At 48.2% G+C, this 13,408-nt stretch overlaps 1 protein-coding gene across 2 annotated transcripts in view; it reads left to right on the plus strand.

Annotated features, from left to right (window-relative positions):
- The window catches only part of LOC134932483 (cadherin-related family member 4-like), a 298,616-nt gene that overhangs the window by 150,968 nt on the left and 134,240 nt on the right, over positions 1-13,408 (plus strand). For both annotated transcript variants that reach the window (XM_063926947.1, XM_063926948.1), the window contains exon 9: positions 11,004-11,095. In XM_063926947.1, the coding sequence (XP_063783017.1) occupies positions 11,004-11,095 (92 nt within the window). The remainder of the gene's footprint in view (positions 1-11,003; positions 11,096-13,408) is intronic.

The following is a 13,408-nucleotide window of genomic DNA, read 5'->3' on the forward strand; positions in this document are numbered from 1 at the left end:
CCACCTACACCCTGATTTTGAGCTGGTCGCTCTGAAAAGTACGGGAGATTTAGGAGGCCAAACATTTGAGTTTTAATATAAGACAAGTAAGGTGTAATTCAAATGTATGAAAAGTCGGTTGGGTGTCTGTTTTTTCCTATCTATAACTGAGTTTTCAAATCTCCACCGTGAAGTTTAAAATTTACACGTGCCATCATAGCCACTTTCTATGCCATCAGTCCGCAGACAGTCGCCGGCTACAGTCCACTACTGAGATCAATCATAGCAGCATGGGGAGGGCTGACAGCAGCAGCCTCATCCATGAAACTGCAATAAAAAAAAAAAAAAGAATCAACTGAATGACCTGGGGGTACGTGCCTGAATCTGCCACTGTCTCCAGTACACACAGCATAGATTATATTATGCACAGACTCCCACTCCCCCACACCCATAGCACACCCATACTATTTTACCTTATACACAGCACCCCCCCTCCTCCATAGCACATCCATAGTATATTAAGATATATCAAGCCCCTTCCCCCATAGCACACCCAAACCCATAGTATTTTACACTGTACACAAGCACCCCTCTCCCATTGCACACCCAAGCTACATTACATTTATACAAATCCCCCTCCACCATAGCACATCCATAGTATATTTATATCACATTATACACAGCCCCCACTTCCCATAGCACACACATATTAGACTACATTATTCACAGCCTCACCCTCCCCATAGAACACCCATACTATATTTCATTAAATATACACAGACCCCCTCCCCATAGCACATCCACACCCATAGCAAATTACATTGTACACAAGCTCCCCTCCCCCATAGCACACGCATGCTACATTATACACAACCCCCTTCCCCATAGCACACCCATACTATATTACAGTACATTATACACAGGCCCCCAGCACATCCATAGTATATTATAGTATACACTGCCCTCCCACATCCATAATATATTACATTGTACAGAAGCCCCCCATAGTACACCCATGCTATATTATACACAGTGCCCCCCTCCCCCTCCCTCTCCTCCTCCCTCCTCCATGTTACCCCCAGTAACCACAGCCCTTAGCTTGCGTTTTAGTTTATTACTGTGAATAGCAGGAAGCCAGCACGGACACAGGCAGCCAGGAAGTGTAGTTATGCAGCCGAGGAGCAGGAAGAGAGGGCAGGGCTGGGCTGACACACGCAGCCCACTCTGAGCCTGGTGGGAGGGGCCGGCCAGTCACTGTGATGCAAAGCACTGACTGCTGGCTGGGTCCACTGCTTCCTTGTACATACGGGTAAGGGAAAGGGGGGGTGGGGGTAGTAGTGTGGCCTGCCGCTGAATCCGCCACTGGCGTGGAAGCAGCATCCACAGCAGGCAGCAGCAGTATTACCAACTGTAGTGAAGTCAGTGAATAAGTGAGACAGGTGGCAAGATAGCCCTTTATGTGTGGCGCCTTACTCAGCCGCGTAGTTTGCCTATTAATAGGGCCGGCCTGGGTGATATATGCGGAGGACACTGGGCTGAAGGGGGTGATATATGCGGAGGACACTGGGCTGGAGGGGTTCTAGGTGGGGGTCAGTGAGATGGGGCAGTGGGCTGGTTAGGGATGGAAGGGGGGAGAGATACTGGCCTGTCAGGGTGTGAGACACTGAGATAGGGGGGTCAGTGAGCAAGTGGGAGCCACTGGACTGGAGAGGGGGAAGGTGGGTACTATATGTGGAGGACACAGTAGCGGATCTTGCTACGGGCATGCAGGATTTTTGCTCGAGGTGCTGCCTTCTGCAGGGTGCCGCCGCCGTGGCAAGATCCGCTACTGATGCCCCCTGGTGCTCGGTACATGCAGTGCTGTGTGGTGCACAATGAAGTAATCGCGCACCGCACTGCATTGTGGGAGCGGCACATAGACACTAGGGGTCATATGTGGTGCTATGGGAGAGATGTTATGATGTCGCTCATTTAGATCAGAGGAGCGGCGCCGGCAGCAGCAGTCGGGAAGCAGGAGCGTGGATTGTAAGTAATTATTTTTCTCTAACGTCCTAAGTGGATGCTGGGGACTCCGTAAGGACCATGGGGAATAGCGGCTCCGCAGGAGACTGGGCACATCTAAAGAAAGCTTTAGGACTAACTGGTGTGCACTGGCTCCTCCCCCTATGACCCTCCTCCAAGCCTCAGTTAGATTTCTGTGCCCGACGAGAAGGGTGCACACTAGGGGCTCTCCTGAGCTTCTTAGTGAAAGTTTTAGTTTAGGTTTGTTATTTTCAGTGAGACCTGCTGGCAACAGGCTCACTGCATCGAGGGACTAAGGGGAGAAGAAGCGAACTCACCTGCGTGCAGAGTGGATTGGGCTTCTTGGCTACTGGACATTAGCTCCAGAGGGACGATCACAGGCCCAGCCTGGATGGGTCCCGGAGCCGCGCCGCCGGCCCCCTTACAGAGCCAGAAGAGCGAAGAGGTCCGGAAAAATCGGCGGCAGAAGACGTTCCTGTCTTCAATAAGGTAGCGCACAGCACTGCAGCTGTGCGCCATTGCTCTCAGCACACTTCATACTCCGGTCACTGAGGGTGCAGGGCGCTGGGGGGGGCGCCCTGAGACGCAATAAAACATGATAAAAATACCTTACATGGCAAAAAATACATCACATATAGCTCCTGGGCTATATGGATGCATTTAACCCCTGCCAGAATATACAGAAAAACGGGAGATAAGGCCGCCGAAAAGGGGGCGGAGCCTATCTCCTCAGCACACTGGAGCCATTTTCCCTCACAGCTCAGTTGGAGGGAAGCTCCCTGGCTCTTCCCTGCAGTCACTACACTACAGAAAGGGTTAAAAAAAGAGAGGGGGGCACTAATTAGGCGCAGTATTAAAACATACAGCAGCTATAAGGGGAAAAACACTTATATAAGGTTATCCCTGTATATATATATATATATATAGCGCTCTGGTGTGTGCTGGCATACTCTCCCTCTGTCTCCCCAAAGGGCTAGTGGGGTCCTGTCCTCTATCAGAGCATTCCCTGTGTGAGTGCTGTGTGTCGGTACGTTTGTGTCGACATGTATGAGGAGAAAAATGATGTGGAGACGGAGCAGAGTGTCTGTAACAGTGATGTCACCACCTAGGGGGTCGGCACCTGAGTGGATGTACTGTTGAAAATTACGTGACAGTGTCAGCTCTGTATAAAAAAACAGTGGTTGACATGAGACAGCCGGCTACTCAGCTTGTGCCTGTCCAGACGTTTCATAGGCCGTCAGGGGCTCTAAAGCGCCCGTTACCTCAGATGGCAGATACAGACGCCGACACGGATACTGACTCCTGTGTCGACGGTGAAGAGACAACCGTGATTTCCAGTAGGGCCACACGTTACATGATTGAGACAATGGAAAATGTTTTATACATTTCTGATAATACGAGTACCACCAAAAAGGGGTATTATGTTCGGTGAGGGAAAAACTACCTGTAGTTTTCCTGAATCTGAGAAGTAAAATGAGGTGTGTGATGATGCGTGGGTTTCCCCCCGATAACAATTGATAATTTCTTAAAAAGTATTGGTGTATACCCTTTCCCGCCAGAGGTTAGGGTGCGTTGGGAAACACCCCCTAGGGGGGATAAGGCGCTCACACGCTTGTAAGAACAAGGGCTCTACCCTCTCATGAGATGGCCGCCCTTAAGGATCCTGATGATAGAAAGCAGGAGGGTATCCAAAAATGTATTCACACACATACTGGTGTTATACTGCGACCAGCAATCGCCTCAGCCTAGAGGTGCAGTGCTGGGTTGGCATGGTCGGATTCCCTGACTGGAAATATTGATATCCTAGATAAGGATAGTATATTATTGCCTATAGAGCATTTAAAAGATGCATTTCTATATATGCATGATGCACAGCGGAATATTTGCCGACTGGCATCAAGTATAAGTGCGTTGTCCAATTCTACCAGTAAAATGGTCAGGTGATGCGGATTCCAAACGGCATTTGGAAGTATTGCCTTTGAAAAGGGACATTTGGGGTCGGTCTTTTAGACCTGGTGGCCACGGCAACAACTGGGAAATCCACGTTTGTACCCCAGGTCGCCTCTCAAAATAAGACGCCGTATTATCAGGCGCAGTCCTTTGTTGGCAAGCGGACAAAAGGTTCCTCTTTTCTGCTCGTGACAGAGGGAGAGGAAAAAGGCTGAAGAGATTAGCCAGTTCCCAGGAACAGAAACCCTTTCCCGCCTCTGCCAAGCCCTCAGTATGACGCTAGGGCCTTACAAGCTCAGGCACGGTGGGGGCCCGTTCACAATGAATTTCAGTGCGCAGTGGGCTCACTCGCAAGTAGACCCCTGGATCCTTCAGGTAATATCTCAAGGGTACATATTGGAATTCGAGACGTCTCCCCCTCGCCGTTTCCAAAAGTCACTTTACCGACGTCTCCCTCTGACAGGGAGGCAGTTTTGGAAGCCATTCACAAGCTGTATTCCCAGCAGGTGATAATCAAGGTACCCCTCCTGCAACAGGGAACGGGGTATTATTCCACACTATTGTGGTACCGAAGCCAGACGGCTCGGTGAGACCAATTCTAAATCTAAATCTAAAATCTAAAATCTTTGAACACTTACATACAGAGGTTCAAATTCAAGATTGAGTCACTCAGAGCAGTGATTGCGAACCTGGAAGAAGGGGACTACATGATGTCTCGGGACATCAAGGATGCTTACCTTCATGTCAAAATTTACCCTTCTCACCAAGGGTACCTCAGGTTATGGTACAGAACTGTCACTATCAGTTCAGACGCTGCCGTAGGGATGGTCCACGGCACCCCGGGTCTTTACCAAGGTAATGGCCGAAATGATATCCCTTCGAAGGAAGGGAATTTTAGTTAACCCTTACTTGGACGATTCCCTGATAAGGGTAAGATCCAGGGAACAGTTGGAAGTCGGTGTAGCACTATCTCAGGTAGTGTTGCGGCAGCACGATTGGATTCTCAATATTCCAAAATCGCAGCTGGTTCCGACGACTTGTCTTCTGTTTCCTGGGGATGTTCCTGGACACAGTCCAGAAAAAAAAGGTGTTTCTCCCGGAAGAGAAAGCCAGGGAGTTATCCGAGCTAGTCAGGAACCTCCTAAAACCGAACCAAGTCTCAGTGCATCAATGCACAAGGGTTCTGGGTAAAAATGGTGGCTTCCTACGAAGCAATCCCATTCGTTCGATTCCACGCAAGAACTTTCCAGTGGAACCTACTGGACAAATGGTCCGGGTCGCATTTTCAGATGCATCAGCGGATAACCCTGTCACCAAGGACAAGGGTATCCATCCTGTGGTGGTTGCAGAGTGCTCATCTTCTAGAGGGCCGCAGATTCGGCATTCAGGACTGGGTCCTGGTGACCACGGATGCCAGCCTGCGAGGCTGGGGAGCAGTCACACAGGGAAGGAATATCCAGGGCTTAGGGTCAACCCTGGATACATCACTTCACATAAATATCCTGAAGCTAAGGGCCATTTACAATGCTCTAAGCTTAGCAAGACCTCTGCTTCAAGGTCAGCCGGTGTTGATCCAGTCGGACAACATCATGGCAGTCACCCACGTAAACAGACAGGGTGGCACAAGAAGCAGGAGGGCAATGGCAGAAGCTGCAGGGATTCTTCGCTGGGCGGAAAATCATGTGATAGCACTGTCAACAGTATTCATTCCGGGAGTGGACAACTGGGAAGCAGACTTCCTCAGCACGACCTCCACCCGGGAAAGTGGGGACTTCACCCAGAAGTCGTCCACATGATTAAAAAACTCGACAGGTATTGCGCCAGGTCAAGAGACCCTCAGGCAATAGTTGTAGACGCTCTGGTAACACCATGGGTGTACCAGTCAGTGTATGTGTTCCCTCCTCTGCCTCTCATACCCAAGGTACTGAGATTGATAAGATGGAGAGGAGAAAGCACTCTATTCGTGGCTCCGGATTGGCCATGAAGAACTTGGTAACCGGAACTTCAAGAGATGCTCACGGAGGATCCGTGGCCTCTACCTCTAAGAAGGGACCTGCTCCAGCAAGGACCCTGTCTGTTCTAAGACTTACCGCGGCTGCGTTTGATGGCATGCCGGTTGAACACCGGATCCTGAAGGAAAAAAGGCATTCCGGATGAAGTCATCCATATCCTGATCTAAAGCCAGGAAGGATGTAACCGCAAAAACATTATCACCGCAATTGGCGAAAATATGTTGCGTAGTGCGAGGCCAGTAAGGCCCGACGGAGGAAATTCAACTGGGTCGATTCCTACATTTCCTGCAAACAGGAGTGTCTATGGGCCTGAAATTGGGGTCCATTAAGGTTCAGATTTCGGCCCTGTCAATTTTCTTCCAAAAAAAAAAAAGAACTAGCTAGTCCCTGAAGTTTAGACGTTTGTAAAAGGGGTACTGCATATACAGCCTCCTTTTGTGCCTCCAGTGGCAATTTGGGATCTCAATGTAGTTTGGGTTCCAAAAGTCACATTGGTTTGAACCACTTAAATCTGTGGAGTTAAAATATCTCACATGGAAAGTGGTCATGCTGTTGGCCCTGGCCTGGGCCAGGCGCGTGTCAGAATTGGCGGCTTTATCCTGTAAAAGCCCTTATCTGATTTTCCATTCGGACAGGGCGGAATAGAGGACTCGTCCTCAGTTTCTCCCTAAGGTGGTTACAGCGTTTTCACCTGAACCAACCTATTGTGGTGCCTGCGGCTACTAGGGACTTGGAGGAATCCAAGTTGCTGGATGTTGTCAGGGCCCTGAAAATATTTCCAGGACGGCTGGAGTCAGGAAATCTGACTCGCTGTTTATCCTGTATGCACCCAACAAACTGGGTGCTCCTGCTTCTAAGCAGACTATTGCTCGTTGGATTTGTAGTACAATTCAGCTTGCACATTCTGTGGCAGGCCTGCCACAGCTAAAATCTGTAAAAGCCCGTTCCACAAGGAAAGTGGGCTCATCTTGGGCGGCTGCCCGAGGGGTCTCGGCTTTACAACTTTGCCAAACAGCTACTTGGTCAGGGGCAAACACGTTTGCTAAATTCTACAAATTTGATACCCTGGCTGAGGAGGACCTGGAGTTCTCTCATTCGGTGCTGCAGAGTCATCCGCACTCTCCCGCCCGTTTGGGAGCTTTGGTATAATCCCCATGGTCCTTACGGAGTCCCCAGCATCCACTTAGGACGTTAGAGAAAATAAGAATTTACTTACCGATAATTCTATTTCTCATAGTCCGAAGTGGATGCTGGGCGCCCATCCCAAGTGCGGATTGTCTGCAATACTTGTACATAGTTATTGTTACAAAAATCGGGTTATTATTGTTGGGAGCCATCTTTTCAGAGGCTCCTCTGTTATCATACTGTTAACTGGGTTCAGATCACAAGTTATACGGTGTGATTGGTGTGGCTGGTATGAGTCTTACCCGGGATTCAAAATCCTTCCTTATTGTGTACGCTCGTCCGGGCACAGTATCCTAACTGAGGCTTGGAGGAGGGTCATAGGGGGAGGAGCCAGTGCACACCAGTTAGTCCTAAAGCTTTCTTTAGATGTGCCCAGTCTCCTGCGGAGCCGCTATTCCCCATGGTCCTTACGGAGTGCCCAGCATCCACTACGGACTATGAGAAATAAAATTATCGGTAAGTAAATTCTTATTATTTATTTATTTATTAACAGTTTCTTATATAGCGCAGCAAATTCCGTTGCGCTTTTCAATTTGAAATAACAATAACAAACTGGGTGATAACAGTCATAGAGGTAGGAAGGCCCTGCTCGCAAGCTTACAATCTATAGGGAAATAGGCATATGTACACAAGGAAAGGTGCTATCTTTTGCATAGAATGAGAAGACATGTGAGGATATGTGTGGACTGTACAGAGTGGATGTAATTTGATAGGAAGGTTTATGAAAGTTATGTGGGTGGTTCAGGAATTTGATACGCTTGCCTAAAGAGGTGAGTTTTGAGGGAACGCTTGAAGGTTTGGAGACTAGAGGAGAGTCTTATTGTGCGTGGTAGGGCATTCCACAGAGTGGGTGCAGCCCGATGAAAGTCCTGCAGTCGTGAGTGGGAGCGAGTAATGAGTGTGGATGAGTGACGCAGGTCTTGTGAAGAGCGAAGAGGTCGGGTTGGGAGATATTTTGTGATAAGCGAAGTGATGTACGTTGGTGTAGTTTGGTTAATGGCCTTGTGTGTGAGTAAAAGTATTTTATATTGAATGCGGTAGAGTACAGGTAACCAATGGAGGGACTGACAGAGTGGATCTGCAGACGATGAACGTCTAGCAAGGAAGATAAGCCTCGCCGCTGCATTCAGAATGGATTGTAGTGGTGAGAGTCTCGTTTTGGGAAGACCAGTTAGGAGACTATTGCAATAATCAATGCGGGAGATAATGAGAGCGTGGATTAGAGTTTTAGCAGTGTCTTGTGTAAGGTATGGTCGTATTTTGGATATGTTTTTTAGATGCATGTAACATGATCTTGAGACAGATTGAATGTGGGGAACAAAGGACAGATCAGAGTCAAGGATGACACCTAGGCAGCGAGCTTGTGGGGTAGGGTAGATAGTCGAGTTTTCAACAGTGATAGAGATATCAGGTTGGTACCTACTATTGGCCGGTGGAAATATAATTAACTCTGTCTTTGAAATATTAAGTTTGAGGTGGCGAGATGTCATCCAGGATGAGATGGCAGAAAGGCATTCAGTGACACGGTCCAGTACAGATAGGGACAAGTCAGGGGAGGATAGGTAGATTTGAGTATCATCTGCGTACAGATGATACTGAAAACCAAAAGAGCTTAATTAATTTTAAGAGCTTATTAATTTTAAGCGGCATAACTAGGGGTCACAACTCTACAGGGGGCACAGTACTGGGGGCAAGGCGTATATAGGGGGCACAACTCTACAGGGGGCACAATAATGGGGGCACGGCACAACTAGGGGGCACAACTCTACTGGGGGCCCAACTCTTCAGGGGGCATAACTGACCACGCCTCTTCTCAGTGAAGCCGTGCCCCTATTTTTTCGCCCGGGGCACCACAAAGTCTAGATCTGGCCCTGGGAGGGCACTGAGCTGGATGGGATGAGTGACCGTGAAATAGATATGGGAGGGGCGAACACTAGGCTGGAAAAGGGGTACACTGCTGAATGAGGTTGGAGGGCACTGTGACTACTGGCTGGGGGGTTAGGTAGGAGGGGCAGTTGGGGAGGGAAGGGGGAGATACTGGCCTGGTGTGGCCCCAGGTGTATATAGGTGGGCCCCCAGGTGTGTCTGTATACAGGTGTGACCCTGGGGCCCCAAGGTATGTGTATAGATATGGGTGCTCACCTAGTAGAGCAGCCACAGCTCATACAGCTGCTCCTTGGAAGATACCATCCTCCTGCTTCTGCTGTGCTGGGCTCTGGCTCAGTGTCGCGGCCCGGGGGCCCCCAAGGTGGGGAGGAGCTGCTAATGTGGCCCATCCTGGGGGAGGAGGTGCATGGCTTCCAGCAGCCAGACACCCAGCAACAGCGGCATGAAGGTGCTGACTGCCCCCGCCCACTACTCCACTCTGCTACTGCACTGGTTCCAGTGTCACCGTGACCAATCCCAGCCGCGGCTTGTCCTCACTGCATTCTGCTACACAGGCAGAGCTTCAGGTCTTGGGAGTGGAGGAGCTGCTACTGTAACCGGTCCTTGGGGAGGAGGTGCGTGGTGCCCAGCAGCCAGACACCCAGCAGCAACGGCAACAAGGTGCTGACTGCCCCGCTCCCACTCCACCTGATGCACTGGTTCCACTGTCACCACGGCCTTTCCCGGTCACTGGCAGTGGTGCTGGGAATATTAACAGCGGCTGCCACGGGCATTGCTGACGGTGCTGTGGATGCGAATAGCAGCGGCCACGGGCAATACCGCTGCACCAGGAAAAGCAGCAGCGGCGGCCACTGTGAGTGGTCCGGGCCCTCCACTCTCTGTCAGAGTGGCCACCCTTGATGGCAGCCCTGATGTCACCTCTCTAGGACAAATTACATAATTTCTGCAAATTGTAGTTTCAATTACAATGTTTCTAATCCACAGTTTGCATATCATTATCTTCATTTGTAAATCATATTGGCCATTGTATAAGGGCCATCTTAACAACAGTATAGGCCCCTGGGCAAAGCAATGCACTGGGGCCCCTACCCATCCTCCAGTGTTAGGGGTGTGGGGTGCTATCAGCAGCAGCTTTGATGTCCTGCGATTTCTATCATCCATTTAGCATTTAGGACCTGGAGCAGTAATTTCTGCTAATTACTCCTGTACTGCACAGATGGTGGGAGATGGGGCGGGAGGGAGAACACTAAAGTGTAGAAGGGGGCATTGGGCTGAATGAAGTGGCCCAGGTACATGATTTCCAGGGTGGTGTAGGGTGTTTAATACACAGGGAGGGGTGGAGAGTGGAGTGGGCTTAATATTCATCATTTTCCGGTGTGAAGGCAGCTTGCTTAACTGCAGATATCTCCAGTTCCTGGAAATAGATTTCTTAGCTTTCAATGGGATAAAAAAAAAAAAACGATGGTGTCCCACCTTTCAGGAGATACTGGGGACTTGGGGATCAGAGTTCAGGGACCGCTGACGAAAATATAAAACTACATACCAGGCGTGTGGAGCTGGAGCAGGAACCAGCTGCTGGAAGGCTGATACAGTATCTCTGGTGCTGGGCATAGTAGAGACAATATGCCAGTGTTCACTGAAAAGGGAGAGTCCCAGCTTTTGGAGGATATATTCTGAAAAACTTTAAGTCAGACAAAACCAGAGGTATCTGGCTGGGAAGAGCAATTAACAGGCTCGGATGGGGACCACTGCTTGAAGTCGGATATCTCCTGTTCCCCAGGGCAGATTTTCAAAAATCTGGTACCCCTGGAAAAAGGGGACCCTCGGCTATCATCCTAGGGCCCTTATAATCTTGGGGCACTTAAGCAACTACACAATGAGCCCATACGAAAAGACGACCCTGAATTGTATAAATAAGAAAAATCATATGTGTACATTATGTAAAATGTTAAACATTTTTGTTTCCAGGCATCACATTAATGGTTCCAGAAACATTTCCTATATTGACAACACTTTATACTGTTCTTGCTAAGGATCCAGATGAAAACGATAGTGTAAAGGTATGGTTTTACTGTTAGTAATTATGCCAAAATAAAATAAAACACCTAGGGGAAAGACGAGGACTGGGATGATGTAAGGCTCAACTCCTTCCAGTTCCCGTTGCGTTCACATAAAGGAAAATGTCTATAAGCTTTTGTACAGATGGTACCTTGGGGGTCATTCCGAGTTGATCGTTCGCTAGCTAGTTTTAGCAGCCGTGCAAACGCTATGCCGCCAACCACTGGGAGTGTATTTTAGCTTAGCAGAAGTGCGAACGTTTTTATCGCAGAGCGCCTGCAAAAAAAAATTGTGTAGTTTCAGAGTAGCTCAAAACCTACTCAGCGCTTGCGATCACTTCAGACTGTTCAGTTCCGGATTTGATGTCACACACCCGCCCAGAGTTCGCCAAGCCACGCCTGCGTTGTAACTGGCACAAAAAGAAAATACCAAGAATGGAAGACCAGGCGCTTGCCGCTTGTAGGTGTTATTTTTCTAATGCTGCTGCTAAAAATTGGGGTAGTCACACCCCCAGGTACAATATAGAAACAAAACAAAATAGCAGCGCTAACGTGATTATAAAGGTAATGATAATGAGAAGGATTAAGTGAAGAAAAAAATTATTCACATTTAATTAATCAGCACATATTTAAAACAACATTAAAAACCGTTAAAATCAGAAAAACTGGAAATGAGGGGTCACAATAATAACTGCCTTTCCAATGTGGTCCGTTCCTATTTAAAGAAAACTGGATTGCAGATGGGTGAAAGAGATGGAGAATGGACTGACGGCACAGTCGCACTGATGCACTTTACTACAATGAGCCGCTAGAGGTGTAGTCCCTTAAGAGTGTCTCTTAGATGTTCTCAAAACCATTCAGGGTTAGGGATCCTTACTTAGTCGCGGTATCCTCCTTATGTGGAGAGGGTTAGTGGTGCTCCAAATGCTGTAGTCACCTCAAATATTCTGCCAAATTTAGAGTCCAGTCTTGGTCCGGGTACATGCAGGCAGTGTTGATTCTAGTAGGTAGTGACCCAAATAGCCTCCTGACACGTTTCGCTGCGGGCACTGCAGCTTTATCAAAGGTGGTTTGGGCAAGTGATTTATACCCTTGGTGAGTAACAATTACTCATCAGCTGTTCACTCAATCCTTCAAATTAGTTTAGATAATACACAAAACACTAATAAATTACTTTATTTTAACTCTCAATACAATCCTAGGACAGACTCAGTTGATAGAACTTAATTAAAAAAAATATATATACACCGAGGGCTGGTGCAATGATAAGAATGATGATTATAACAATCAGCAGCATTTTCAAACAGCTAGTGAATGTCTACTGTCCCCTCATCCAAGTAATAGCATTTAAATCAATAGTACAGATGTAACCCTGCTCATCTTTGCTGCAAGACGGCTTTCTGCATGGCGCGGCGGGCTGTGACTATTTGCAGCCAGCAATCACTCCTTTAATTCTTAAAGGAATTAAAGGAGCTAATGGAGCGATTGCCGGCTACCAATAGTCAAAGCCCAGTGCGCCATGCAGAAAGCCGTCTTGCAGCAAAGATGAGCAGGGTTACATCTGTACTATTGATTTAAATGCTATTACTTGGATGAGGGGTCAGTAGACATTCACTAGCTGTTTGAAAATGCTGATGATTGTTATAATCATCATTCTTATCATTGCACCAGCCCTCCAGTAGTGCACTATCCCCATTATAGATACACCAATGCTTGCAGGTGGTTAACAAGCAATAGATGCTAAAGGGACCACATCATTTAAAAGAGGGGACTCATTCCAAACAAAGGAGGACATTTACTAAGCAGTGATAAGAGCGGAGAAGTGAGCCAGTGAAGTGGCCCCATCAACCATTCAGCAGCTCTGTATCATTTTATAGTATGCAAATTATTTCAGTGCTGATTGGTTGCCATGGGCAACTTCTCCACTGCCTCACTTCTCTGCTCTTATCATTGCTTAGTAAATGTCCCCCTAAGTGTTTAACACATGTATTAGGGGATTACTGGGATAGCCCGCTCACCACGCAGTGGGCTTGGTGGCTCACTGCACTCACCACAGGTTCTATTCCCACTCTATGGGTGTCGTAGACACCCAAGAGTGGGAATAGTCTCTGTTGGTCGGCATGCCGACTGACGGGATTTTCAGATGCCAGGATCCCGGCAAGACCGCCGGTCACATAAAAGCATCCCGTTCAGATGTACAATTTTAATAAATAAAGATACGGTTATCTTGTCTGTGGTGTCTAGAAACTTAAGGTACCCAGGTACCTCAGAAGTGTGCATCCATGTGCTGCAATGTACTGTATAGTAAACAAACAT

This window comes from Pseudophryne corroboree, chromosome 6, assembly GCF_028390025.1.
Source record: "Pseudophryne corroboree isolate aPseCor3 chromosome 6, aPseCor3.hap2, whole genome shotgun sequence".
Classification (NCBI taxonomy): domain Eukaryota; kingdom Metazoa; phylum Chordata; class Amphibia; order Anura; family Myobatrachidae; genus Pseudophryne; species Pseudophryne corroboree.